This window comes from Bacidia gigantensis (genome assembly GCF_019456465.1).
Source record: "Bacidia gigantensis strain McMullin 20006 chromosome Unknown scaffold_268, whole genome shotgun sequence".
Taxonomy (NCBI): domain Eukaryota; kingdom Fungi; phylum Ascomycota; class Lecanoromycetes; order Lecanorales; family Ramalinaceae; genus Bacidia; species Bacidia gigantensis.
This window is the reverse complement of record NW_025408614.1, coordinates 1,378,001-1,400,512: the sequence shown is the minus strand read 5'-3', so window position 1 is coordinate 1,400,512 and position 22,512 is coordinate 1,378,001. Positions and strand designations below refer to the sequence as shown.

Sequence of the window (22,512 nt, the reverse complement as noted above, 5' to 3'; positions counted from 1 at the left end):
TATACTGCTAGGCTAGAGCATGGACATGCTCGATTCGTAGAAATATATACAACAGAGCCCAACCCCTTAGTCTCTGGGGACCTCTCCCCAGCCTTGATGTCCCTACTCTACTCTGTACCCAGAGCCCCTGCAACGCCTCGCTAAATTGTTCAAAAACCCCGCAGCCCATGATAGATTATAGGCCCAGTCCTCGAACCAAAAGCCACAGCACTATCGGCACAATAACATTATCATTTCCCCCCGTCAAAACTGCCTCAGTAAGGCTGGCACCCGCCGCAGCGACGCCCGCTTTCACTGTGAACCACAGGATAGTGTCCCCGCTGTCACCATCCCAACCCCCAATAAGCAGCCATATCCGAGCAGCACTAAGCCCAACCAGGACGGCCACTGCGAATGCAAGACTTCCCTCCAGACTTTTCCCTCCCGTCCAGCACCATCTGCGACGTCCATATCGTCGTCCAATCAGTGATGCTGCAGCATCTCCCATGCCGACGCATACAATGCCGCTGACCATACTCAGGTCTCGAGTTGGTACCTCCCATCCTTGCCAAGGCCATTGTCCAGTCCGCGAGATCGCACTCAAAGATAACCAGAGAGGTATTGCACACCCGATAAGTAAGAAGATGTGTGATACAATCACCGGGCCGCGATGGTCTCGCCCATCCACATATGGTGCTAGAAAGTAAGTCAGTGGTCTGGCGACCGGCGGAAGCTGGGAGGCCCGAAACAAATCTAAGATCAGGAAGACCGCGAGGACAATGATGAGGGCCAGCGAGACAAAGGTAGGATCCACAAATACCGTGGGAAGGAGCATCGCTACCATCATCCCATGAAATACTTTTCGCCGAGTGTCGACTTCGACGACTACACTGAGCCGACGGACTATCACCAGCCCAAGCGCGATGACGGCAATATAGTAAGCACAAAGTAGTAGCCGCGTGTTAGCTGCACCTACGTGAATGGTGAATACCAGGTTCAAGTGAAAGAAACTGGTGATAGAGCTATGTGCTGTTTGCTCAGTAGGCAATGGCATCCAATTGCTGATGTTGTGCCTCTCAACAAAAGAACGAGAAGATGGCAGGTCACCAAACATGTAACCAAGAGCCCAGCCTACGGGGTCCATACCCTGAAACACTTTTTGAGCAATATATAGCCTCAGGGGAACTGCGATCAAGCCTACAACAACAATGTAGACGTATGCCGCAAAAATCCAACGTAGTAATGTTGCTTGAGCGGCAGTCATGGATCGGAAGGTCAACAGCTTCCCAGATTCAAATATCCTTGTACCAGCCTGTGAGATGATACCAAAAGCAGGTGCTGCCGCAGATGGCCTTATGTTCGTAGGCAGTGTATTACTTCGACGATGTCGCTGAATGATTGATCGTGCTTGTTCCGGGGAGCCATTTGCATCTAGAGATCCCAACGCTCTGCCGTCAGCAGATGCTGACATAGGCGTGCTAACAGAATTGTGCCGTGCAAGTTGTTGATTAACGGAGTCTAGTTCAGTAGTTCTGACCTTTAAAGACTTTCTGCCAGATCTTCCTGATGATTTTGATTGTTCGTAATTACCTTCCTCGGTGGATGACTCACTGCTGTACTTGACAGTGTCACGTCCTTCATTAAGCCCCTGAAGACTGTCTTTGACCGCGGTGAGAACGACATTGCCATGAGTGTTGCGATGTCTCGGCTTTCGAAAACGCCACGAAGGAATGCGCGCGATTGAAACTCCCCATCTTAAGACTTGACTGCACAAAATCAGGAGTGCAACTCCACCCATCCATAGGAGTATTTGCAGAATCAACGCCTGGGGTGAATCTGAAAGCAGGAGCAGGTTGATCAGCGAACATGAGAGCAATTGCAACTCGGTGGGTAGAAGACTTGTGGTTGTGAGATACTGGAGAATGGGTAGCAATGCATGATGCAGCGGATACAAGTAGACCAATTTATCTAGACCACACTTTGCAACAGGATCGAGTGCTTCGGCCTGGGAGACTTCGGTTCGCCACTTCCGAAGGTTCCAAATCGGCAAGATAGAGACGAGCCATTGCGGGGAGCTACACCATGGCACGTTACCGAAAGGTATTATTTTGCTTGGTATGGAGGCAACCCCTAGAACCAAGTTCGGTAGCATGACTTTTGCATCATCCTGTGCAATGGACCAAGCAACGATCGCTGGTACTAGAACAGGATATAGAAGAGGAGCAGGGTCAAAAGCCGCCGGTAGGTGGATGTAAAAGCGGGATTTCCGCTTGGCTACACTCAGTTCGTGGTTGTTGTAGATGATACGAAGCGGGTACAGCACATATAGTGCCGAAATAATGGCGACAAAGGTAGGTACCGGCTGGGTGACAGCCCTTAGCCCTTCTCGGACTCGGATTGAGGATAGCGAGAGATCCTGTAGAGACGTATCCTTAGGCCACTGATGATGGATACCTATGCTGATATAGCATATTGACAACAGCAGTGCCGTCTCGGTTATTCTGCGTATGAGTTCGGCCCGCCTACGTCTCCTGAATTTGGCTCTGACTTTGGCTGCTTCTTCATCGGCGTTTCTTTCTTGGACGCTGTTACGCCACTTCTTGGAGACTTCGTACGCTGTTTTGCGTTCTTCTTCGTCAAGGTACGAAGGTGTCAAGAGCGGACTCGAGGCCCCATATTCCTCTTTCAAGCCCTTTCGAGGCCTCGCCGGAGGTGCCGGTAATCCGAGCAAGAATGTCTCTTTCTCGTCATCAGCTTCTGTGCCACTTTCACTAGCTGCATCACGACTTCTCCGTCGTTTCCGATGATCAGCATCGAAATATGAGGTAGCAGACCCTTCCTCCCCGCCTGCCTGTTTTATATCATGATCTAGGCTAGAACGGAGTTTTGATTTAAAAGGCTCATCACTTTGTGAAAGGCTAGGTCCTCGCCGACGATACGGATGAGGAGAACGCGAGAGTCTCTCCGTCTGCTCCGTGCTTGAGGCCTTAGCTGAGCCTAAGTAAACTGGCAGGCTGTCATCGGTCTTGGGCATTTCCGTTATAAGTAGGCATTTAGACTGTCATGCTGGCATTTCAAAGGATGAAAACCGCCAGCATCTCTTACTTCAGTAGATCGATTTTCTCAGCCCTTCAGTCAGACACATTTAACAATTTTGACCTGATAGTTCTAGCGAGCTTGAGGTAAGGATAGAAAACGGCAGGCGGAACCATTCCGACTCCGCAATCTGACCTCCGAGGGCTCCTCTCAGCCTTGCCAGCCACCGACATCTAGAAGTCTACCAACAGCCCAATTGACTCCAACGTTTCCATACGACTCTATCTCACTCCATCAGAAGTCACCCAAAATGTCATTCTGGGTTTCTCCCAACTCCCCACCCCACCGCTCCTCCTCCCACCATTCCAAATCCCACCACTCCAGCTCCACAACCCACCGTCCCTCCTCGCCAAAGCGCTCCTCCTCCTCCAAATCAGAATACTACTTCGTGCGGCCCTCGGAATCTTCGCGCTCGCGCCAACACAGCACTTCCCAATATAGCTCTTCGCGCGCGCGCCCCAGATCGGGGTACATCAACAAGCTCGTCTATCAGATCAAACGGTATTTGCGGAAACTGTACGATTATGCGCGGAGGCATCCAATGAAATTGTTTATGTTGGTTATCATGCCGCTGATCACGGGAGGCGCGCTGGCGGATCTTTTGAGGAGGTTTGGGATTCAGATGCCGAGGGGATTGGAGAAGTTGGTGCCAGGGATGACCGGAGGGGGTAGGTATAAGAGCTCTGGGGGGTTTGGCGGTGGATTTGGTGGTGGGTCCGGGGGAATCGAGGGGGCCATGAAGTTGGCGAAGATGTTTATTTGATTGAGAAGGGGATAGAGAGGCGTGAATGAGTTTGGGCAGTCCCAAAAGAAGCAAGTGACGAAATGATACAGTGGAAAAAGACTGAATGTATAAACAACATTAAGAATGACATTGGATATGACATTGGAAATTTGAAAGATGTGCTTTGAACAGTGTGAGATCTGGTGAGCTACGCGAGGCTTGAAATCTGGAAATGTTTAATCAATAAATTCGTTCACTATAATAAGCTATCTAGCACACTATCTCATTGAAAAGCCCGTCGCAATCCAAGGGTATGCTGCATTCGCTCCTATTTACCTTTCAACCAGAGACTGCATGCGCGAAAACTTTCGCAGCCATTTCGCTCAGCAGTTTCGCCTTGTCACCTTGCGGTAGTTCCTAAATAATGTCAATCTACATGTCAATTGTCGTTCACGAGCAGCCAAAACTTACCTGGAAAACACTGTACACACTCTTTCCCCTCGCATCCCTGATAGCACCCAGTCTGTTGCCAGCAACAGCGCCAGCAATCGCCCCCGGAAAGTTCGCAACAATGAACCCCATAGCCCCACCGCTCAATCCACCAACAACACTCCAGAACTTCCCTGTTGGCGTAGCCTCCTTGCCCTCCGCCATGCCCTCTTCCCTCAGCATCTCCTCAAAGACGCCTCCGAATTGCTCATTTGAGAACTTCTCGTCGCCCTCTCCAGTCTGCCCATGCTTGCCAAAGAATGAGGACCAGCCAAAGCCGTGGTCGCCTGCATTTGGAGGTGGAGGTCTAGGGATCTCTTCTTCGGCCGGATCGGAGTCGTCGGTGGGGAAGCCATGGTAAGACCGCGCGGTATCGTAGTCTCGGCGTCGAGTGGGATCGGAGAGGGTGTAGTATGCGTCATTGATCTGTTGGAATTTCTTCGTGCGAGCGGGGCGTTCGGGGGAGTCGGTGGGCACGCGATCAGGGTGGGACTTTAGTGCTTGTCTGCGACAAACTTGGTCAGCCCCGTAGCTTTGGTGGGGTGTGAAAAAGTGAGTGCGACTAACTTCTTGTATGCATCACGGATCTGCTGCTGCGTAGCATCTGGGGCAATCTCAAGGATTTTGTCTTGCAAGGGTCAGAGCTTGAGTGGCCCAATCGACAGTCAACGATACATACAGTAATCTGGAGGTGCGCCTGGAGGGTATCAGTCAGCTCTATGTGAATGCAGTAGGACCAACTTTCTTACTCGACATTATATGCACGTCCTAGTGTGTAGCTGTTCATGTAATCAATGTCATGCAAGGAAGCCTGAAAGTAGAGACTAGGATAGGTAGGGATGGTCTAGGAATGGCAGTAAAGACACGTCTATCGCGGACGAGACCAGATGCAAGCTCCAAAGCCTGGCGAGAGGTGCCTGTTGAGCCCTCTGCCAATGACGTAGCCACGCACCCTCGGCAGGTCTTGGCGCGGATATCGTCTGGCTCGTCAATATAGTACAGCAAAGCGAATCCAACACATAATCCTTTGGCATTCATGTTCACCAAGCTATGATAAGTATCTCTTTCCTTGATCAAATGATCAAAATTTTGTAAAAGTATTTCAAAGCTTCAAAAACAATCAAAAACCTGATATCGTACATCCTATTTCATAGAGCCGTCCATCTATTCTTGTATTCCTTATTGCATTTCTTGCCCAATCCAGAAACATCATGTCTCCCCCCGCAAAGCCCTCATAGCCATAACCTCAGTCCACGCCCCGCTCTACGCCGAAGGTCGAGAAACCGGGCTCTTCATATCCGAAGCCCTGCACCCCTTCCAAGTCTTCCGCGCCGCCAATTTCGCCGTTGACCTCGTCTCCGAGAAAGGCACCTGGTTCCCTGACTGGCTCTCCCTCCAACCAGACTTTCTTTCCCCTGACGACAAAAAAGTCTGGGAAGACCACAGCTCCGAATTCCGCACCAAACTCGACAACATCCTGACACCCAGCGATGTGAAATGGTCAGACTATGGACTCTTCTTTGCGAGCGCGGGACATGCGAGTCTGATTGACTACCCTGACGCAAAAGGCCTGCAGCAAATCGCCCTGAAGGTGTATACGACTGGTCAGGGGATCATGTCGACGGTTTGCCATGGGGGAGCTATTTTCCCCGGTATCGTGGATCCCGAGACTGGGAAGTCTATTATTAATGGTAAGAGGGTGACGGGCTTCACCACGCAAGGTGAGATAGAGGAAGGTATCCTCGACACGATTGAGAGTTGGCAGAGGCCGACTATCGAGAAGGTTGCTGCGAGTGAAGGGGCGACATATGTTGCTCCACCAGGTCCTTGGGCGGCTTTTTCGCAAACTGGTGAGTGAGGTTTCTAGATGCTTTTGTTGCCGGTGCTGCCTACGTTGTTCATCCTGCCTGCGAGGTTTGATTATTGCCCTGAGATGCGTTATTGTGGACCGATATCGTCCGAGTCGCGTTCATTTTCGCAAGATTCACGACATATTCAAGACGCAGGAGTAATGTACTCTGGCTTCTTAGGCGTCGCTACTGTTTCATTACATGAGTATATTGACGCACACGTCTGGACTCAAGCTTGACTTACGAAGTGACTGCTAACTCGAATACACCACAGATGGTAGACTCGTAACAGGAGCCAACCCAGCAAGCGCACACGTCACTGCAGAGGACGCCGTCAAAGCCTTCGAAGCACTATGAGACCTCCAGCAATTTTGAAAGGGTATCACTCATTACATTCATCACGGTCATTATATTATTAGAAGAGATCATCCTGCCAATCAACCCTCTCCGTCACCGTAATCGTTGTCCTGACCCTGATTTCCCCATCAGCAGGCCCTCCATACTGACTCGCCCTGACCCCAGGACCCATCATATACTCCTCGCGGCCCGTGTCCCAACTCTTCCCTCCGGACACAGCTACGTTGCGCATCCACGCCTTCCCCAAACCGTATCCATACCCTGAATCACCGTTCCCACTCCCTGCACTCTCCCTCAAGCGATTGAAACCCCCAACCTCACCCTCCTTGCCCCTCCCTAGCCAATTTCTCCCTGACGAGCGCTGGCTCGAGTGCGGAATGTGTTTCGGCCTGTGCTCCCTCCCCCAGATCAGCCTCGCGAATAGCGGGCGTAGGGAGGGTATACAGGCAGAGACGACGGCGATGCTAGGTTCGGCCGCCGTCCACATTGCTGCATCGACGTAATTCCAGGTCAGGTCGTCTTCGTTTAGGTTGGAGTACACGACGATGTGGGTTATTCCTACAGCACAGACGCTGTGATGACATTGTTAGGTGGGTCCAGTCCTATCTTAAGAAGACCGAGAAACGTTGAGGGGTCGGAGGGAAGTAAACTTACGTTAAGCCCATGATGAAGAAGATAGTGATGACCAGTTTTTGCAAATTAGTGGTGCGAAGCCGCGAGAGGAGAGGGATCGGTAGCGCCAAGAGGAAGAAATTAGTAGCGGCGTTGAGGGAACCGGCAGCAATGAAGTAGTGGAGGACGTTAATGCATTTGCCGCCTGACCTGCCGGCGAGATGGTCCCCTGTTGTGAAGGTGGTCAGTATGCTGTCTGGACCGTTGGGGCGGAGGATTAGGAGTACGATAAAGATGAAGGGATTGAACGCTTGGGTCTTTTTCCCTTTCATTTTAAACGACATGACTTAACAAGCGAAAGCCAAAAGATGGTACTTACAGAAGTCATGAGGTTGCACGCAAGCCAGAATTTCCGTCAAGGCTGCTGCGAGTCCGAGGCAGATATTGAAGACGTGACAGCCCAGAAGGAAATGACGGAAGTGGACAATGGGGAAGATCCGGTGCATAAAGAGTATTCTGTCACTAGCGTCAATGACTCGTTCGTTCGCGGGCAGTATCCCGATATACTCGAAGATCTGGAGGTGGTCATACATGGAGACTCTAGCTGAGGTTATGGCTATACTGTACAGGAGCTGAAAGGCGTAAAGATTTTTGAAGAATAATCTCAGTGGATGGTAAATATCCAGAGACGGATACTCGATGGCGAGAAGGTGCTTCCCGAGGCCTTCCGCCCTTGCTTCCAGAACGGCTATGCATGGGCCCCAGGAGAGTATCTATGGCCGGGTCAACGATGAGAATCCTTCTTGAACATATGACTCGCTAGTACCATGGCGACTATAATGGCGTAGTCATCCCACTGCCAGCATGTTAGAGCGTAGGTCTGAAGGCCTTGATTGATCTTTCCATACCCAGAACCCGGCTCTTGCGATCCATCTTGACCAAATCCGAAGCGACACGGCCAGCGTGGGAAGAATGAGCAACACGATTGCGGCCGCCAGCAGATCATCACCCCGATTCTCTTTCAGAAAGGATGTCGGAGGCTGTAGTATCGAAGAAGGCTGCGATGCCATGCTGTTCAACAGTGGATCGCAAAAGATAGCAGACTTTTCAGCAAAGAAGAAAGCATATCGCAACGACAGCTAAAAGAATAGTGCAAGACCTCGTACGACGGAAGTTGCGAAGTAACGACAGGCGTTGCACACGTAAGATGCAAGCAGCATGCGGTGAACAGCAATGGGGCAAAGTCCTACGCCGCAGGCACAACAACCATACAATCGCTGTTATATATTGCATCACTGGCGGGGTCTGGGTGGTCAGCCAGCAAGTCGAAGGAATTCTTTGGCCGTCATTGCGGCCTGCATGACGGCCAGTTTCAGATATTCGGCTGTCGCACAGGCGGTGCCCTGATTGGAAGGCCGGTGCAAGATGTACCGTCTCTGCAAGAATAATACGAACGACTTCTAAGAATATGAATGGATCGCGTGACGATTCGACTGAAGAAACAAATCGGGAAGGTGCTTGTGTTTGAGGCAAGATACCTCCGATGACATGCGTCCGTCAGACTTCGCAACGTGGTGGGTGTGGATCCTCTTTGGCGTTCGAGAAACTATATGGCACCACCCTCTAGGGACAGGCTGACCGCATCTGTCGTTCATACGGGATGAAATCTGCGGCTAGCCTTGGAGCGCATATGAGCCCGCATGGCATTATCAGATCATCGTGTTGCCAACGTTTGACTAAAGCCATCCATCAATGCGGGGCTGCCGCCTCTGAGACAGAAGGATCAAAGTCTCCGACTGGGGACCGGTGGGGGTCTGCCCACGGAGTATTGACGACTCTGTATCGAGTAAGCTGATGGGAAGCCTGAAGTAATGAGCCTGTGATGACCTGCAAGACGTCTCTTAGAAATCGCCGGCCTTGCAGTCCTATGGCGCAAGAAAGCTCACCTTCGCCAGGAGAAGACGAGGGCTTCGCTCTTGGCAAGCCTCTGGTGAACAGACAGGGGTCACGTTCATGCAGCGATCATTTCGGGTGATTTGCGGCCGCTTGGTGGGTCTGACTTTGTACCTGACATGATTAGTGGGACGAGACGTATGAGCCTCACTATGATGATCATTGGCTAGCAATTTGATGAGCAAATCCCCATCTGGAATTGATGGTGTAGGGTCTCACGTAGTGACTGGCGTGGATGGCCAATGTCGCACTGACATCGTGATTGCAATCGGAGCGGATCTGGACAATGCATCCCTTGACCCAACGTGTCAATTGAACTATCCAGACTTTTGCTACGAAACATGTCTATCAAACACCGAATATGAGCGAAAGGTGGGAAAGTGAGGAGACATTGATGCACGTCTGCAGAGTAGGGCTACAACGACGAGACCGTGCATGAGCATGAGTCTTGTTGGCGCAGCTGGAGAACCCTCCCAATCGAGTCGTATCAGAGTCTTGTGGCTTGTTCACCGCATTCTAGATCCTTGAAAAATGAAAAGGGATCAAATTCGCTGCTTAGCTTTGCTACCGTTTCTGTTGCTTGGGAAATGTGGCGTTTTTGTCGACCAGCCAAGGCGTCTTCTAGACTCGCTGTCGCCAAGCTGGGAACTCAAGGCACCGCAGTCTGCAGAGTAGAAATCACATATATTGACGGTCTCAGCAGCAGTTCGTGGATCAATTGCTTTACTTCCACTGCTTCAACATCATCTAAAGTAAAAATTCGAATTTTCAGCCCTCAACTTATCATCATGCTCCGTCCACTTTTCCCTCTCAGCCTCGCCGCTGCTATACTTGCTACACAAACCCTCGCACAGACCTGCGATCCACAATACCTACTCTGCACGCCCCCAGACGACGCAGGCTCAAGCAACGCTGCCGGCACCTCCAATGGGGCCATCACCGATCCTTCAATCTTCAACTGGGGGCCCCTGCAAGAAGTCGCCAGTCTCCCAATCGGCAAGCGCCACCGTCTAGCACGTCGTCAAGAGTTCACCGACGCTGTATGCTGCTCCCCTGACGTCGACTGCCTAGCCATCGAGGACATCCCGTTTTGCTATGTAAGCCATATCCCCTTTACACACCAATCCAGTCGCTCATCCTTTCTTTCTTTCCTTCAACAGGACGAAACAACGACAGAATTCCTCCTTCCAGACGCATCCTACGGCTTCATATCCAACGCAACCTACTACGGCAATGACGGCACCTTCGTCGATTATGGCAACGGCTATTATTCCGCAGCTGACGGTTCTACCGGCACTTTCGCTGCTGCCACTGCGACAACCGGCACAGCTGCAGCTTCCAATTCAGCTTTGGTGAGCGTGCAGAAAGTCGCGAGTAATCCTGCCAGTGCGCCAGCGAGCGCCTTGCATACGGCTCCCAACAAGGCTTTTGATGCTCACTCGGCGTCGGCAAGTATGACTGGTGCTGGAAGTGTAACGGCATCGACGCCGAGCCCAACGGCTACTGGGAATGGTGGGACAACACAGGTTGGTGAGGGAGCGAGAGGACTTGCTGGAGGTGCTGTGGCATGGTTAGGAGGACTTTGGTTTGCGGCGTCTCTTGGTCTGTGGCTGCTTTGAGCGTAGATAGATTTTGCGGATCGCTTGGGAAGAGCTCGCCTTGTATGTCTAGAGTCTTAGATAGAGTGATCAGTCATGGTTTGAAGGTTACAGATCGTCCCTCTTCATTGGAACTTGTGAGATCAAGCGTATTAGCGGTACGAGTCATAATGATATGTAAATTTATACATCTCCTCAGCAAGATCTGGAACTTGTAAGAGACAAAAAGGCCGTAATATGATGCACTCGGCGAGTAAACGCCTCCTTGAATGAATCAGTGTACGGTAATGGCGTCGTCCTCACTCTCTCTTCAATCCAACCTTCCCACTCTTCCTCAGACCAAAGGTCGAAATGGCACAGCTGGCGAGCGCAGCACCTAGACACGTCCAGAACACCGTTCTATAGCCTTTCAAAGCAGCCTCCGCACTGTTCATGTCACCGTGGCTCCCTGACGATTCCACCGAGGCGGCTATGGCAGCCGTAACGGCGAGTCCTATCGAGCTTCCTAGTTGCGACACGGTATTGAAGACACCGCCTGCGAGCGCCTGATCTTTCGTAGAGAAAGTAGCCGTAATTACAAGATTCGCAATGTTGAACAAGAAGTCTGAAGACAGCGGGATGAGGCACATTGCAGGAAACATTGCCGCCCAGAATGGCCACTCCGGTGAGAGAAGAGCAAAGATAAGCGGTGCTCCAGCGCTGAGTACAGTGGCGCCGAACGCCAGCTTATTTGCCGCCACTTTATCAACCAGGTAGCCTGCCACAAAGTTCGCGAAAACGCTCAGGACGACCAGCGGCAGAAATTGCAGGGAGGTCTGTAGAGGCGATATATGTTGAATTTCTTGCATCAAGAGCGTTGCAAAAAAGGCTAGAGCGTTGAACATTGCCCATGTAAGGAAGGTAGCCACACAGACACTGGTGAATCCAGATTGCCGCCAGAGCGAATTCGGGATAATTGCAGGCCTGCCTCGAGTCTCTTGACGTCCCACCCATGCCACGAAAGTAGGAATCAACAAGATTGCAAGGATCAAGAGCGCAATATTGAGAGGCTTCTTAGGCGACAAAGAAGATTCAGATGTGATAGACGCTAAGACATAGGAAAGAATAGCAAGGACAGCAGAAATCAGTGCCAAACCTACCCAGTCAACAGCGGACTTCAGCCGATCGAGTGATGCTCGATCTGCGGTGTCGGCAGGTAGGCTGAAGAAAGCACTGACGAAAACCACCGCGTTCAAAGCAAGAGAAAAGTAGTACGCATACCGCCATCCCACAGTTTTCACAAAGATGCCCCCCAGCAGAAGCCCCAATGCGTAACCGACAGGATTGCCCCCTAAATTCAAGTCAGAGTTTGTATCAGCAATGAGAGCTGGTCGGCTTACCCCCAAAGCTCGCAAAGGCGATATTGCGGCGCTTTCCTTCCGGAAAATTAGTTGTGATAATGCCGACCGACGTAGGCATGCAAAGCGATAGAGCCAGTCCTTGCAATGCACGAGAAGCAATTAGTTGGGAGCCAGTCTGGGCCAGAGCACAACCTATTCCGAAGAATAGGTGCAGAGCACATCCAGCCAGAAACACAGGTCTATTCCCAACCACATCGGCAATGGCGCCCACCACTAGTAGCAAGCAGCCCAAGGTCAAAGTGGCAGCCGCGGTTGGCCACTGAATGAGACCTGAAGGAATCTTGAGATCCTCGGCAACTTGAGGGATGGCAACGATGAGGAGACTTTGGCCTAGACAGTTTAGAAGGGTGATTCCCGCAACAGATGCCACGATAAAAGAGGCACGCAGGCGAGACAAGGCGTGATCTGTCGAACCCGAGTCTGATGGGTGCAGCCCTTCTGTGTCAGAACGTATGGATGGTTGGGAAGCACTCCTAAGGCTGTTGGAAGTCCTGATCTCAGAAGGGATAGAAAGTCCAGATGTAAGATTTGGAAGGATCACGGTCTGTAGCTCGATGAAAGACATGGCGGCGTGGTAGTTTCAGAGGGACAATGATATGATTCGTGCAAACGAAGAGCTTCCACCGTGGAGGATGATGCATCTTTTTATCTGGTTCCACTCGTCTGGTGATCATTGAAGTTTTGGTACGACGGCTAAAAACGGAAGAAAAATGGTGGTGGCTACAACAGAACGGGCCAGACCTTCGCGCTTCAGGACAAGTCAGAAAGGCTAGCGCATAGCTGGTGTGAGTATGCAAAGGTAGGGTCCTAGGGAGCGTTTCTTCGCGGTCGGCGCTGATATTGCAAGAATGCTACATCGTTGCTTGCATTTGACCAAGTCATTGAAAGTTGTTTCTTAGGAGTCATCATCAGGCAGTCCACGTTATATCCGTAATACGAGTATTATTATTAGCTCCCGGCCTGGAGTCGCTAATCTAGGGACGTATTTAAGGTCTGGTCCCCCTCGAACTTATTGCTGGGCAAAAAAGCTTAGCTCTCTGTCAGTCGCATCCCACTTCTATGAAGCCGCGCGTCACAAAAGTGAATTGCTGAGACAGGCACAACAACAATGGCAGAAGAAGAGGTGACGCCCATTGACCGGAAACATGGCCATCACCAGGACAATATCGCGGAGAAAATCGAGCATAAGACCGAGACTCTCCAGGCGAAAGCCAAGAACATGAAGCCGCAGAAAGACGAGCAGGACAAGAAACCCAAGGGTGGATTCGACGATACCCCAATCCCTTACGCTCCTCCTGGCTACAATGTGAAAATCACCTTTCATCGCGCCAATGCCCTTCCCTTTGCTGACATCAATTCCCTCTCCTCCGACCCCTACGTTCTCACCCAGCTGTACACCAAGCTCCCGACCCGCCACAAACAAGACCCCAACCTCTTCTTCCGAACAACCACCATCCGTCGCAATGTTGATCCAGTGTGGAATGAGGAATGGATTGTGGCCAATGTCCCATCGAGTGGCTTTGCTCTGAAAGCCCGAATTTACGATGAGGATCCTGCGGACCACGATGATCGCCTAGGCAATGTCTCCTTGAACATTGGCGGAATCAGCGAGTCATGGGAGGGCATCAAAGAGCAGGCCTTCAAGGTCAAAAAACGCATGGGCAGCAAGCGAGCCTACTTTGTGAGGGGATGTGCCGCAATGTTCAACAGAAATGTGAAGATGTCGGGCGACCTGGTAATGAGCGTGGAGGTGCTGGGCCGAACGCAGTCGGACAATGGAGGTCACATGTACACTATTGGGCCATGCACCTGGAGCAAGCACTTCAGTCCCATGATAGGCCGCTTAGCAGGGACGAAGGAGCCTGGGCACTCAGGCACCGACAAATACAAGTAAGAGCGCAGTGGTGGATATGCGACTTCCAGCTAACATTTGGCAGTTTCCAATCAAATCAAATGCAGCTGGCTGGTCCTGTGCCTCCAGAACTTTACCACCGCTATGTCGAATTCAAGCCATTCGTTGCCGGAATGTTTACTTCCACCTCGCTCAAAGGCCGCCTTCTCAATCGCGCGCTCCACCACCAGCATGCTCGTATATACAATTACGATCGAACCACTATTTACGGCTCATTTCCGGCACCGTCCCCTGATCTGACTCTCCAACTCCTTGATCTTTGTCACTGGGACAAAGGCGGCCGCATTTTCACGTATGTTATCACACTAGACGGTCAATGGCGCTTTACAGAAACCGGCAAGGAATTCGGCATCGACATGTTGAGCAAGCACACCATGCATAGTGATGTCAACATCTACATTGCCTACTCCGGTGAATTCTTCATTAGACGTCTCAAACATCCTCACAGCTCAGGCTCCCCCGATGAACAACCAACACATCCACCCGTGGAGATCGACAACGGTCCGCCGTCAGGCGAGCCACCGAAAGACCCCGCATACTATAGCCTCATCATTGACAATGACAGTGGCACTTATCGGCCGAACGCCAAGAAGCTCCCACAGCTCAAAGAGTTCTTGCAAACGTCTCTCCCTGGACTTAAGGTGGTAACGCTCGATTGCCAAGCTGATGAGGAAAAGATGGGCAGGTGGAAACAAGAACAGCGCGATCGAAAGAAGGCCGAAGGTAGCGGACAAGTACTCATTCAAGGGGACGACTCAAGTATCAGCAGCAGCGAATACAGCGATCTAGATGAGCAAGAAAGACTAGCGACAGGCCAGCAAAAGATAAGCAAGAAGAAGAAGATGGAGATGAAGCTGCATTTGAAGAACCAGGCGGAGGCGAAAGGTGAAGAGCCGCCGCAGGAAGCAATGGACGGCCAGCCACTTGGAAAAGAGGCTACACAACAGATCCTTGATGAGAAGAGTAATGGACACCCTAGTGGGCCGAGTGGGAGTGGGATGAAGCAGGAGACAGTCCCGAATGCTGTCGATATTAATAACGAGAAAGTTGAGCGACAGTGACGCTTACGATTGATAAGGAGTAAGTGGAGGTGTGATGGGTTATATGGCATGGCGTTCATGGTCATTTAGCGTTGTTGTTGTTGTTTTGGCTACAATTGTTTTCCGCGAGGATACCAGGGCATCGGTGCAGTCTTTCAGCAGTGAAGTGATTCAGGCATATTTTTGGAGCTTAATATCTGTTGATAGCTCTCATTCTAATCTCAACCTTCCACTCGGACTTGTTCTCCTTCCTCTATTCTCACAACCCCCTGTCTCCTTAAGCAACCTGAGTACCATACCCCCTAATCTCCTCTGCAAACGCCCAACTCTGCCCCTCCAGCACCTCGTCCTCCTTCAACTCCACACCCCCTTCCTTCGTCACAACCGCAATGCTATACCGATCCATACTCCTCGCATCCCTATAAAACAACACCTTCATACATTCCTTCACCGCCTCCACCGCCATCTCCCTCGTAATCCCCGGCACCTGACTCTCCTCCTCCGCCAACCGCCTCAAAAGCGGCTGCGCAAGATGCGCCCCGAACCCCGTCGCCAGCGTCGGCGCCTCGAACGTCGTCCCCAAGAGATCCACACTCGCGAGGAATGGCTTGTCCTCACCGTCCAGCCCGGCGACTAGCATGCTGTTCCACAGCGGGTTTATATCCGAGCGTCGCTTGTACATCACTTTGGAGAGGTAGGTGTGCAGGTTTGCCGCATGTAGGCTGTGGCCCGTGGACGAGTAGTTTTCGTCAACGTCGAGGGAGTTGAGGAGACGGTCTAGGTATTGCATGTCGGAGACGTCGCCGCCGAAGCCTATTATGGCACGGGGGTTGAAGGGGCGGAGGCGGGAGACAGGAGTAAAGCGGGCGAGGGAACCGTAGGAGGCTGTGAGAGACGTGGTTTAGTTGTGGGGAACATGATAGGGAAGGGCAAAAGGGGAGGGAAGGGCCTACCTAGATTATCGGCTGCTATTACTATGCCGTCTTTGAATTTTACGGCGAGGACGGAGGTGCCTGTTACGATGGGTTGTTGCGTGTGTGTATTGGGTGCGGAGGTCTGGAGATAGGAGGAGTTGTAGGGTCCGTAGACATCATCTCGGGGCTGGCAGATGTGAGTTGGAGCTTAGCTTGCTGGGTTTGAACAGTCGGACTTACTCGACCCCAAGCTTGCGGGAAGTGGTTCATTGTAGGACGCTGAAGATTTGAATATCGTGAATGAGTACTGGGTCAGTATTTTCAGATTAATTCGGTATTAACCCTATTTTATTTAGTCATACGACGGCGAGGGTGTTAGTGATCGCTCATGGATGTCGCAGTTCGAGCTGGTATACGCGTTGCTAGGATATGTACAGCTAGTCTTCTTCGGGACTAGTTTCTTGGTGCAGCACAACCCAGTTTAATTCCCTCCTCCAAATTCCTCCTTTAGTCTTGGACTCTGATGTCGAGCAATTAGGGATTGAAAGAACAGAAAGGAATGTCTTCCAAGTATTCAAGCGTTACAGTGACCTCCTGCTCTTGGAGGTCACGCTGGCAGTCCCAACCCAAGTAAGTTGACGATACTTCCCTGCGCACCATTTGGTGACTGAAAGTTGATGAGACCACGACATCTCTTGGTCAATTAGTAAGTTTACTCGTTAGTTCCAAGTCTACTAATACCACTGCTTGCCTTGGTCAATTCCTGATATGTTCAATATTATTACAGCTTTATCAGTTGCATGAATTTTCAACCCTTCCAAAAAAGACCTTGTCATCCACACTTTACGTTCTGTCATAACTGCGAGGTGTGATATCATTGCACGATAGCGAACGTCCTCAAGAGATAGGCTCGCCTCTCTCCGAAGCCAGACCTAGGGGAGTATAACCTTATGAGTGGTCAGGGCGTGAGCCGATTTAGCCGGGGGTGATAAAATGAGGCAGCCTGCATGCTAAGCGCTCCTTTGCTGCCGAGACAGGCATCGTGAATCGCCTAAACATGCACTCCCCTTGCTCATTTTCTGGACAGAGCCTCATGTCGTCCTCGAAATCGAGGTAACCATGAAGCCCATGTTAAAAGCGGGCTTGTTTGCGCCGCTGCTGTCGGCTTTGCAACATGTTCTGAAGGAAGGATTTTTACAAGCTCCTCCATGGCCAACTTATTACCGGATTGTCAACACATCCATGCAAACATATCGTACAATTGCTCTAAACCATGGCCTGCCTGTATCAACACAAAGCACTTTGACTTCAACACTCTCTGGAATTACACTAGTCGCATCTATGACGCTTGTGCTAGTGATGCAAGGCTTTACCGAGCAGTCAGAGGCAATCCGCCCTCTAATAATAGTCTTGCCTTGACCCAAGAAGCGTGCGTAGCTGTTGCTGGTGAGGGCTGGAATCGATATCCAAGTTCTGATATATGGGTTCGCTTAACGACATGGAAATTCCCCTTATTTCAGCTTGCATTCATCTTTCCAAGGCCTCCACTTGACGGTGCCACGGAGACGTTCGTCGTCTTTCATCTCCTTGGAGATCCTATTGATACCATTGCCAATCTATTTGCAAAGCTAGATGTTTGTCAACATTGGGCAGAGATTTGGCAAAAGGCTGGCTTTCAAGAAGGTAAAGACGGAGAAAAGGGTTGGCGAGCGTTGACACTTATCACTGACGCGTATGCGGAGTGGGAGAGGGCTGATGAAGCTCACGCAGTTTTGCGAGATGCAATGTACGTAATGTAGCAATATTCAGGGAGTCAGTGACATTGACAGTGTGACAGAGATCGGTTCAAAGGCCGCAAAACCCCCAAAGCCAACATTTACCAAACTGCAGAAGCGCTTGCGGCTGATCGTGCAACCAAATCGCTTCCCGTCGTTGCGGCGCAGGTAATCTTCATTATCACCATTGGTGTGGCAATCTTCAGGACTGCCGACGTTGCCAATAATGGGTCCGGCGCTCTCAACAATACGCTCTACATCAATGTAGAGACATTCAGCATCGCTTTCTCTTCCCTCTATTATTGGGTCCTTCCAGTCGTCACCTTTGGTTCCATTGTGGGCGTGTCTCAGACCGAGGCTGCTATTCCACGCATACTTGAACGCTTTCAGAATGATTTGAATTATCGCCGAAGTTTAAAGAACCAGATTTCACTCCCGAATGCCTGCCTTCATGATAAAGAAAGACGAAAGTTCCATGGGGGGATATACACTTGGCAACCATCTAAATACGATTCACAGATCCGGTCTCGTTCGCCCAACAATTTGCAGCCTGCTAGCTCGCCTCAAAGACACAATTCCGAACCAGTTGCGAATGAGATTCAATCAGATGAAATCATACGGAGTAACCATCCTGAATCCTCACGGTCAGCCGGAAAGAAATCAAGCCATCTTTTCTTCGCTCACTTGATCGTCATGTCCGGCACCATAACAGCAATAATAATTACATCTCTGGTACCGCCAGGAAGCTTTAATTGTCGACACATCGCAGAGCTCGCAATCCTAATTGCCTGGCTTTTCAGTTCCTACTTAGACATTGCAATCAACATAGGACTGGCCCTTAATAGCAAGCCAATCAAGATCCTTTGTCTATCATTCAAAACTTCGACGCTACTCTTTTGGGTGACATTTTTGAAAGATATTATATTCACTGCAGCCACCTTGACTGGCATTGCAATGACACAATGGGGCCTCATGAATCGATGCGATTGCTACACAGGGTGGGGCCAAGTCGGCCTTGCGCTTCCACAAATGCAGGACGTTGATGACGTACTTCAAGATAGAATTCAAGGCTGGTACATGATAATTACTGTCATCAGTCTCATTATCCACGCGATAATTTTTCCATTGCTCGTGTGTTGGCGCTACGGCTCTGCTTTACGAGTCTACGTTCAGAGAGACGACAAAAAACCCAATATGCCATATCCGATTCGGAAGATGGGTGGATGGGCCAATGCATGGTTCTCAAGAAAGAAATCAGCCAATAGTTATGCGAAGCAACGAACTCAAAATCGAACCAATACTGTGTCCCTGGAACATGGGAAAACTAGTCGTGATGGAGCTGAAGTGAACGTTCAGCTACAGTTTCAAGGACCGGGAGCTCGTCGCGCCTCGAGCGCTCAAGCCCCACTCTTGGGACTTTTGCCTTTTGGGGACGAAGATCGTGTGTTCTGAAATAAGTCTAAGTCAATATTAATGACGATTTTGTTCGTATACAAGAAATCTTACATGCGCACTGCCATCACCATGAACTTGTACGTTCAACAACTTACGCAGTCCTCTTTCGTCGAATTGTTCCAATGATCTTTCCATATTTCTTGTTTGTAATTTCAAGACGTCAAACGCAAGTACGAATCTTTTAGAATACTTGAGACTTTATCTTGATTAACTTGCATGACCTCACCTGGGAAAAATTCTTGGATTACGTAGTTGTTCGTGTTTCGATCGTTCAGCAAGTTTTGATCAATTCATGTTATTTCACGATATTCGATGGATATGCGTCGGAAGGTTGTTTTAGCTAGAATTTTTTATTATTGTTTTGGCATAGACTAAGTGACCCGCAAAACTGGTTTAGCATAGAATTGTAGACATTTATTGACCTGTAGGTCAACAATGCTACTTAGCGAGACGATATAAACTGACGACTACGCCACTTTCTGTTCGACAGTACGAACGCGTGATCAGAATGAAGAATATCGCGACTTAAAAAGTCAGAACAAAAAATCTAAGGCCGTTTGGAACCGAATGCAAAGTTTCGTGCTCCGTAATGTCTGAATCGTGTACGGAGCTGGTTTCTGCATGTCAAACATAACTTGACGGATTATTAGATTGACAGATTTACGACACTCAACGCCGCTGACCACTCGGTTTCAGATTTTTCCGATATTCTTGTGAGAAAAAAGAGCTCCAGTTCAGGGAAGGACAAGGGGTTGATGATGGAATACTGCAAAGAGTAATGCTTTAGGATGATCAATTGACTATTATATGTGCTATCACAAGATCTCGTAGTAACCCCATAAATGGTAAAGCTACCTTACCCAAGCAAGATCTTTCCAGTCTCATAATCAGGAAAGTCAACGGAGCTTCTCTGGTCAATTTTTTTGACCTCGCTACCGCCACAACGAGCAATTGATTACCGTTTTACCCACAGAAAGCTCTGGGCATAATGAACGACTTCATCGCGGCGAAGTATTTGCTCGGTATATTTGGTGGAACTCAGCCGTCTTGAAATCCCGAATTGGTGTATGTTGTAGACAGTATGTGCGTTCTTACATAAGTAACGCAAAGGCAAAGCACAGTATAAATTTAGATGTCCTGAAGCATCTGCTCGGCATCAATTGATTGGCTTGACATAAAGATTGTCTCGAAAGTCCACTGGACGATGGAATGATGAGCTTGAAGCCCAAGTCTACCCTGTATGAAGGTTGGGAATCGACAAAAAGGAGTCATTGATGTGTCCTCGCGCTAAACTTTAGCGCACGCGACAACCTTCAAATCTCAATCTCACAATTAACATTATAATCTCTTAGCCAACGCAGGCCTTTTGGGAAGCTAAAGCAATGGCATCACGAAATGTGGTCTCTCATAATGGGCCACCTCAAAAGTCGACAACATCTCCAAACCAAACGTAAGCATCTCCGTTCCCGCATGCTGCTCCGCAAATAGTCTGACCGGACGCTACAGCTAAGGTGTACTTACAGTCTCTACCTCACCAACCTGCCGGAAAAACTTCGCAAACACGATCTGAGGCTTTCATTGTACACCCTGTTCGCCACATATGGCCCAGTTCTTGATGTCGTGGCGATGCCGGGTAACAAAATGCGAGGGCAGGCATGGGTGGCATTCAGAGATACGCAAGCTTCAACGCAGGCAATGCGCTCATTGCAAGGCTTTGATTTCTTTGGGAAGCAAATGGTGGGCAGTTGACGCTCTTCTCAATGTGAATGTGGTCTTACTGAAACCTAACAGACGATACGATATGCGAAAGGCAAATCAAATGCCATTGCAAAATTGGATGGGACTTATAGAATGCCAATGACTGCGGCAACTACGACCGTGAGCACTGATTTGCAGCAGCAAATTTTTGGCATACCACCCTCAGGGCTGCCAACACCTGTCAAACCGCAGCAACTTCCAACCTCAAACGGCGATGCTGAGCTCAATGATGCCGAGGAATCTAAAGGCGTAAAAAGAACAAGAGATGACGAGAGTGATGAGGATGTCGCTATGGATGAGGATAGTGATGCGCCAATGGAGGAGGGTAGTGATGATGACGACTGAGGTAAAGAAGGGGATTGGGTCGGTGGATACAAAGCTAGCGAAGGCTTGCTTACATATGCTACGCTATGCCCTCAAATCCTTCACTGTCATGCGAAGCTACCTCTTTGGGCAGGTTCAATCCAATAGCGCTGCCCACCATACCGATCCACAGAACAAGATACTCATACACATTAGCATCCTTTCCAATGCCGCTTATTATGGTACTCATGGCCTCCGCTGTCTGGCAAGGGTGTATCCAAAAGCATGGGACATCAGTCGTCGGATGATTCTATTCGTTGAAGTGGTTGTCAGATGGCTGGATGGATCTAGCAACATAACTGAGTGAGGCTTACAATCATCCCTAAGCCTCCCATCACCCCAACAGCTCGCAAAGCCTCATGTTGATGTCGGGGCACAAGGCACTCGTACACAGCATCTATGCCAACACGTGATCTACTTGGGAGGTTCTTAATGAAAAAGTAAAGCACAGGAACCTGATAGGTTGGCGAATGAATGATATGGTAGTCTACCTCAGTCTCTGGTCCTTGAACGTTTTTCTTGTATACTGCGGCCTAGCGTGGCATTAGAATGAATGCATTTGCGTTGACTTGTATCATTGAAACCTCGTCATGAGTCTCTAAGCCATCAAGATCATCATCTAGTAACTCCGTATTCCAAGACACGCATTCGCCTTGCGACTGGTGCTGCCTCAACCTACGTGACAAAACAAGATAATGGTGCTCTGGGTCGAGCCGGGCTGTGAATATACTTGATGGACTCAGCTGATTCAACCGTTCTTCGAGGCAGGTGCATGCCTCCAATAAGCTCGCCGAGTTTATAAAGCCCGCATCGACTCTTGATGGCTTCATTCGAGAGAAACGAAACAATTTGAATAAATTGAGGACAGGGAGGTCGACATAGACAAGTGTAAGTCCTGTCCGACTCCCGCTTGGCACACAATGGAATGCCGTGGCGTTCCTTGGCATTATTGGCATTCCAAGATTTCACTAGCGTGGATGCGGGTCCCCAGCCACATCGCTAGCTATCGATTGGCCTGGAGCTCCGCATACTTGTTTGTTTTTCCCAGCCTTCAGCAGGATGGCCCGCCCCTCCACACATCTTCGCTGGCATTCCTCCTGACTTTCTTTACATCTTTGCTAAACATAGACACTCTTTCCTGCATCACTGATTCTAATTCTCCGAGATCCTTCCGCTCGTTTTGCAGCAGGCCAGACAAATCGCTCTCGACGCTAGATACAGATACCTTGGTCACAGC

General features: G+C 50.0%; 10 protein-coding genes across 10 annotated transcripts; 5 read left to right on the top strand and 5 right to left on the bottom strand.

Annotated features, from left to right (window-relative positions):
- Nucleotides 1-175: 175 nt before the first annotated feature.
- KY384_009159 (uncharacterized protein) lies at nucleotides 176-3,013 on the bottom strand (the record flags this gene model as incomplete). The annotated part of the gene is made up of 1 exon (XM_044817645.1): nucleotides 176-3,013. One exon carries the CDS (start codon nucleotides 3,011-3,013, stop codon nucleotides 176-178), a length of 2,838 nt encoding a protein of 945 aa, XP_044664798.1.
- A 1,125-nt stretch (nucleotides 3,014-4,138) lies between these two features.
- KY384_009158 (uncharacterized protein) lies at nucleotides 4,139-5,044 on the bottom strand (the record flags this gene model as incomplete). The annotated part of the gene is made up of 5 exons (XM_044817644.1): nucleotides 4,139-4,216; nucleotides 4,271-4,793; nucleotides 4,856-4,916; nucleotides 4,968-4,985; nucleotides 5,038-5,044. The coding sequence occupies 5 exons, from the start codon at nucleotides 5,042-5,044 to the stop codon at nucleotides 4,139-4,141; spliced, it is 687 nt and encodes a 228-aa protein (XP_044664797.1).
- Nucleotides 5,045-5,087: 43 nt separating this feature from the next.
- On the top strand, nucleotides 5,088-6,495 carry KY384_009157 (uncharacterized protein; the record flags this gene model as incomplete). The annotated part of the gene is made up of 3 exons (XM_044817643.1): nucleotides 5,088-5,228; nucleotides 5,493-6,138; nucleotides 6,413-6,495. 3 exons carry the CDS (start codon nucleotides 5,088-5,090, stop codon nucleotides 6,493-6,495), a joined length of 870 nt encoding a protein of 289 aa, XP_044664796.1.
- Nucleotides 6,496-6,553: 58 nt separating this feature from the next.
- Nucleotides 6,554-7,451, bottom strand: KY384_009156 (uncharacterized protein; the record flags this gene model as incomplete). Its single annotated transcript, XM_044817642.1, has 2 exons — nucleotides 6,554-7,067; nucleotides 7,150-7,451. The coding sequence occupies 2 exons, from the start codon at nucleotides 7,449-7,451 to the stop codon at nucleotides 6,554-6,556; spliced, it is 816 nt and encodes a 271-aa protein (XP_044664795.1).
- A 2,397-nt stretch (nucleotides 7,452-9,848) lies between these two features.
- KY384_009155 (uncharacterized protein) lies at nucleotides 9,849-10,679 on the top strand (the record flags this gene model as incomplete). Its single annotated transcript, XM_044817641.1, has 1 exon — nucleotides 9,849-10,679. One exon carries the CDS (start codon nucleotides 9,849-9,851, stop codon nucleotides 10,677-10,679), a length of 831 nt encoding a protein of 276 aa, XP_044664794.1.
- A 278-nt stretch (nucleotides 10,680-10,957) lies between these two features.
- Nucleotides 10,958-12,116, bottom strand: KY384_009154 (uncharacterized protein; the record flags this gene model as incomplete). Its single annotated transcript, XM_044817640.1, has 2 exons — nucleotides 10,958-11,988; nucleotides 12,038-12,116. The coding sequence occupies 2 exons, from the start codon at nucleotides 12,114-12,116 to the stop codon at nucleotides 10,958-10,960; spliced, it is 1,110 nt and encodes a 369-aa protein (XP_044664793.1).
- Nucleotides 12,117-13,166: 1,050 nt separating this feature from the next.
- On the top strand, nucleotides 13,167-15,031 carry KY384_009153 (uncharacterized protein; the record flags this gene model as incomplete). Its single annotated transcript, XM_044817639.1, has 2 exons — nucleotides 13,167-13,948; nucleotides 13,996-15,031. The coding sequence occupies 2 exons, from the start codon at nucleotides 13,167-13,169 to the stop codon at nucleotides 15,029-15,031; spliced, it is 1,818 nt and encodes a 605-aa protein (XP_044664792.1).
- Nucleotides 15,032-15,287: 256 nt separating this feature from the next.
- Nucleotides 15,288-16,194, bottom strand: KY384_009152 (uncharacterized protein; the record flags this gene model as incomplete). The annotated part of the gene is made up of 3 exons (XM_044817638.1): nucleotides 15,288-15,895; nucleotides 15,964-16,111; nucleotides 16,165-16,194. The coding sequence occupies 3 exons, from the start codon at nucleotides 16,192-16,194 to the stop codon at nucleotides 15,288-15,290; spliced, it is 786 nt and encodes a 261-aa protein (XP_044664791.1).
- Nucleotides 16,195-17,132: 938 nt separating this feature from the next.
- On the top strand, nucleotides 17,133-19,151 carry KY384_009151 (uncharacterized protein; the record flags this gene model as incomplete). Its single annotated transcript, XM_044817637.1, has 2 exons — nucleotides 17,133-17,710; nucleotides 17,762-19,151. 2 exons carry the CDS (start codon nucleotides 17,133-17,135, stop codon nucleotides 19,149-19,151), a joined length of 1,968 nt encoding a protein of 655 aa, XP_044664790.1.
- Nucleotides 19,152-20,536: 1,385 nt separating this feature from the next.
- KY384_009150 (uncharacterized protein) lies at nucleotides 20,537-21,257 on the top strand (the record flags this gene model as incomplete). The annotated part of the gene is made up of 3 exons (XM_044817636.1): nucleotides 20,537-20,604; nucleotides 20,678-20,891; nucleotides 20,946-21,257. The coding sequence occupies 3 exons, from the start codon at nucleotides 20,537-20,539 to the stop codon at nucleotides 21,255-21,257; spliced, it is 594 nt and encodes a 197-aa protein (XP_044664789.1).
- Between the last annotated feature and the right edge of the window lie 1,255 nt (nucleotides 21,258-22,512).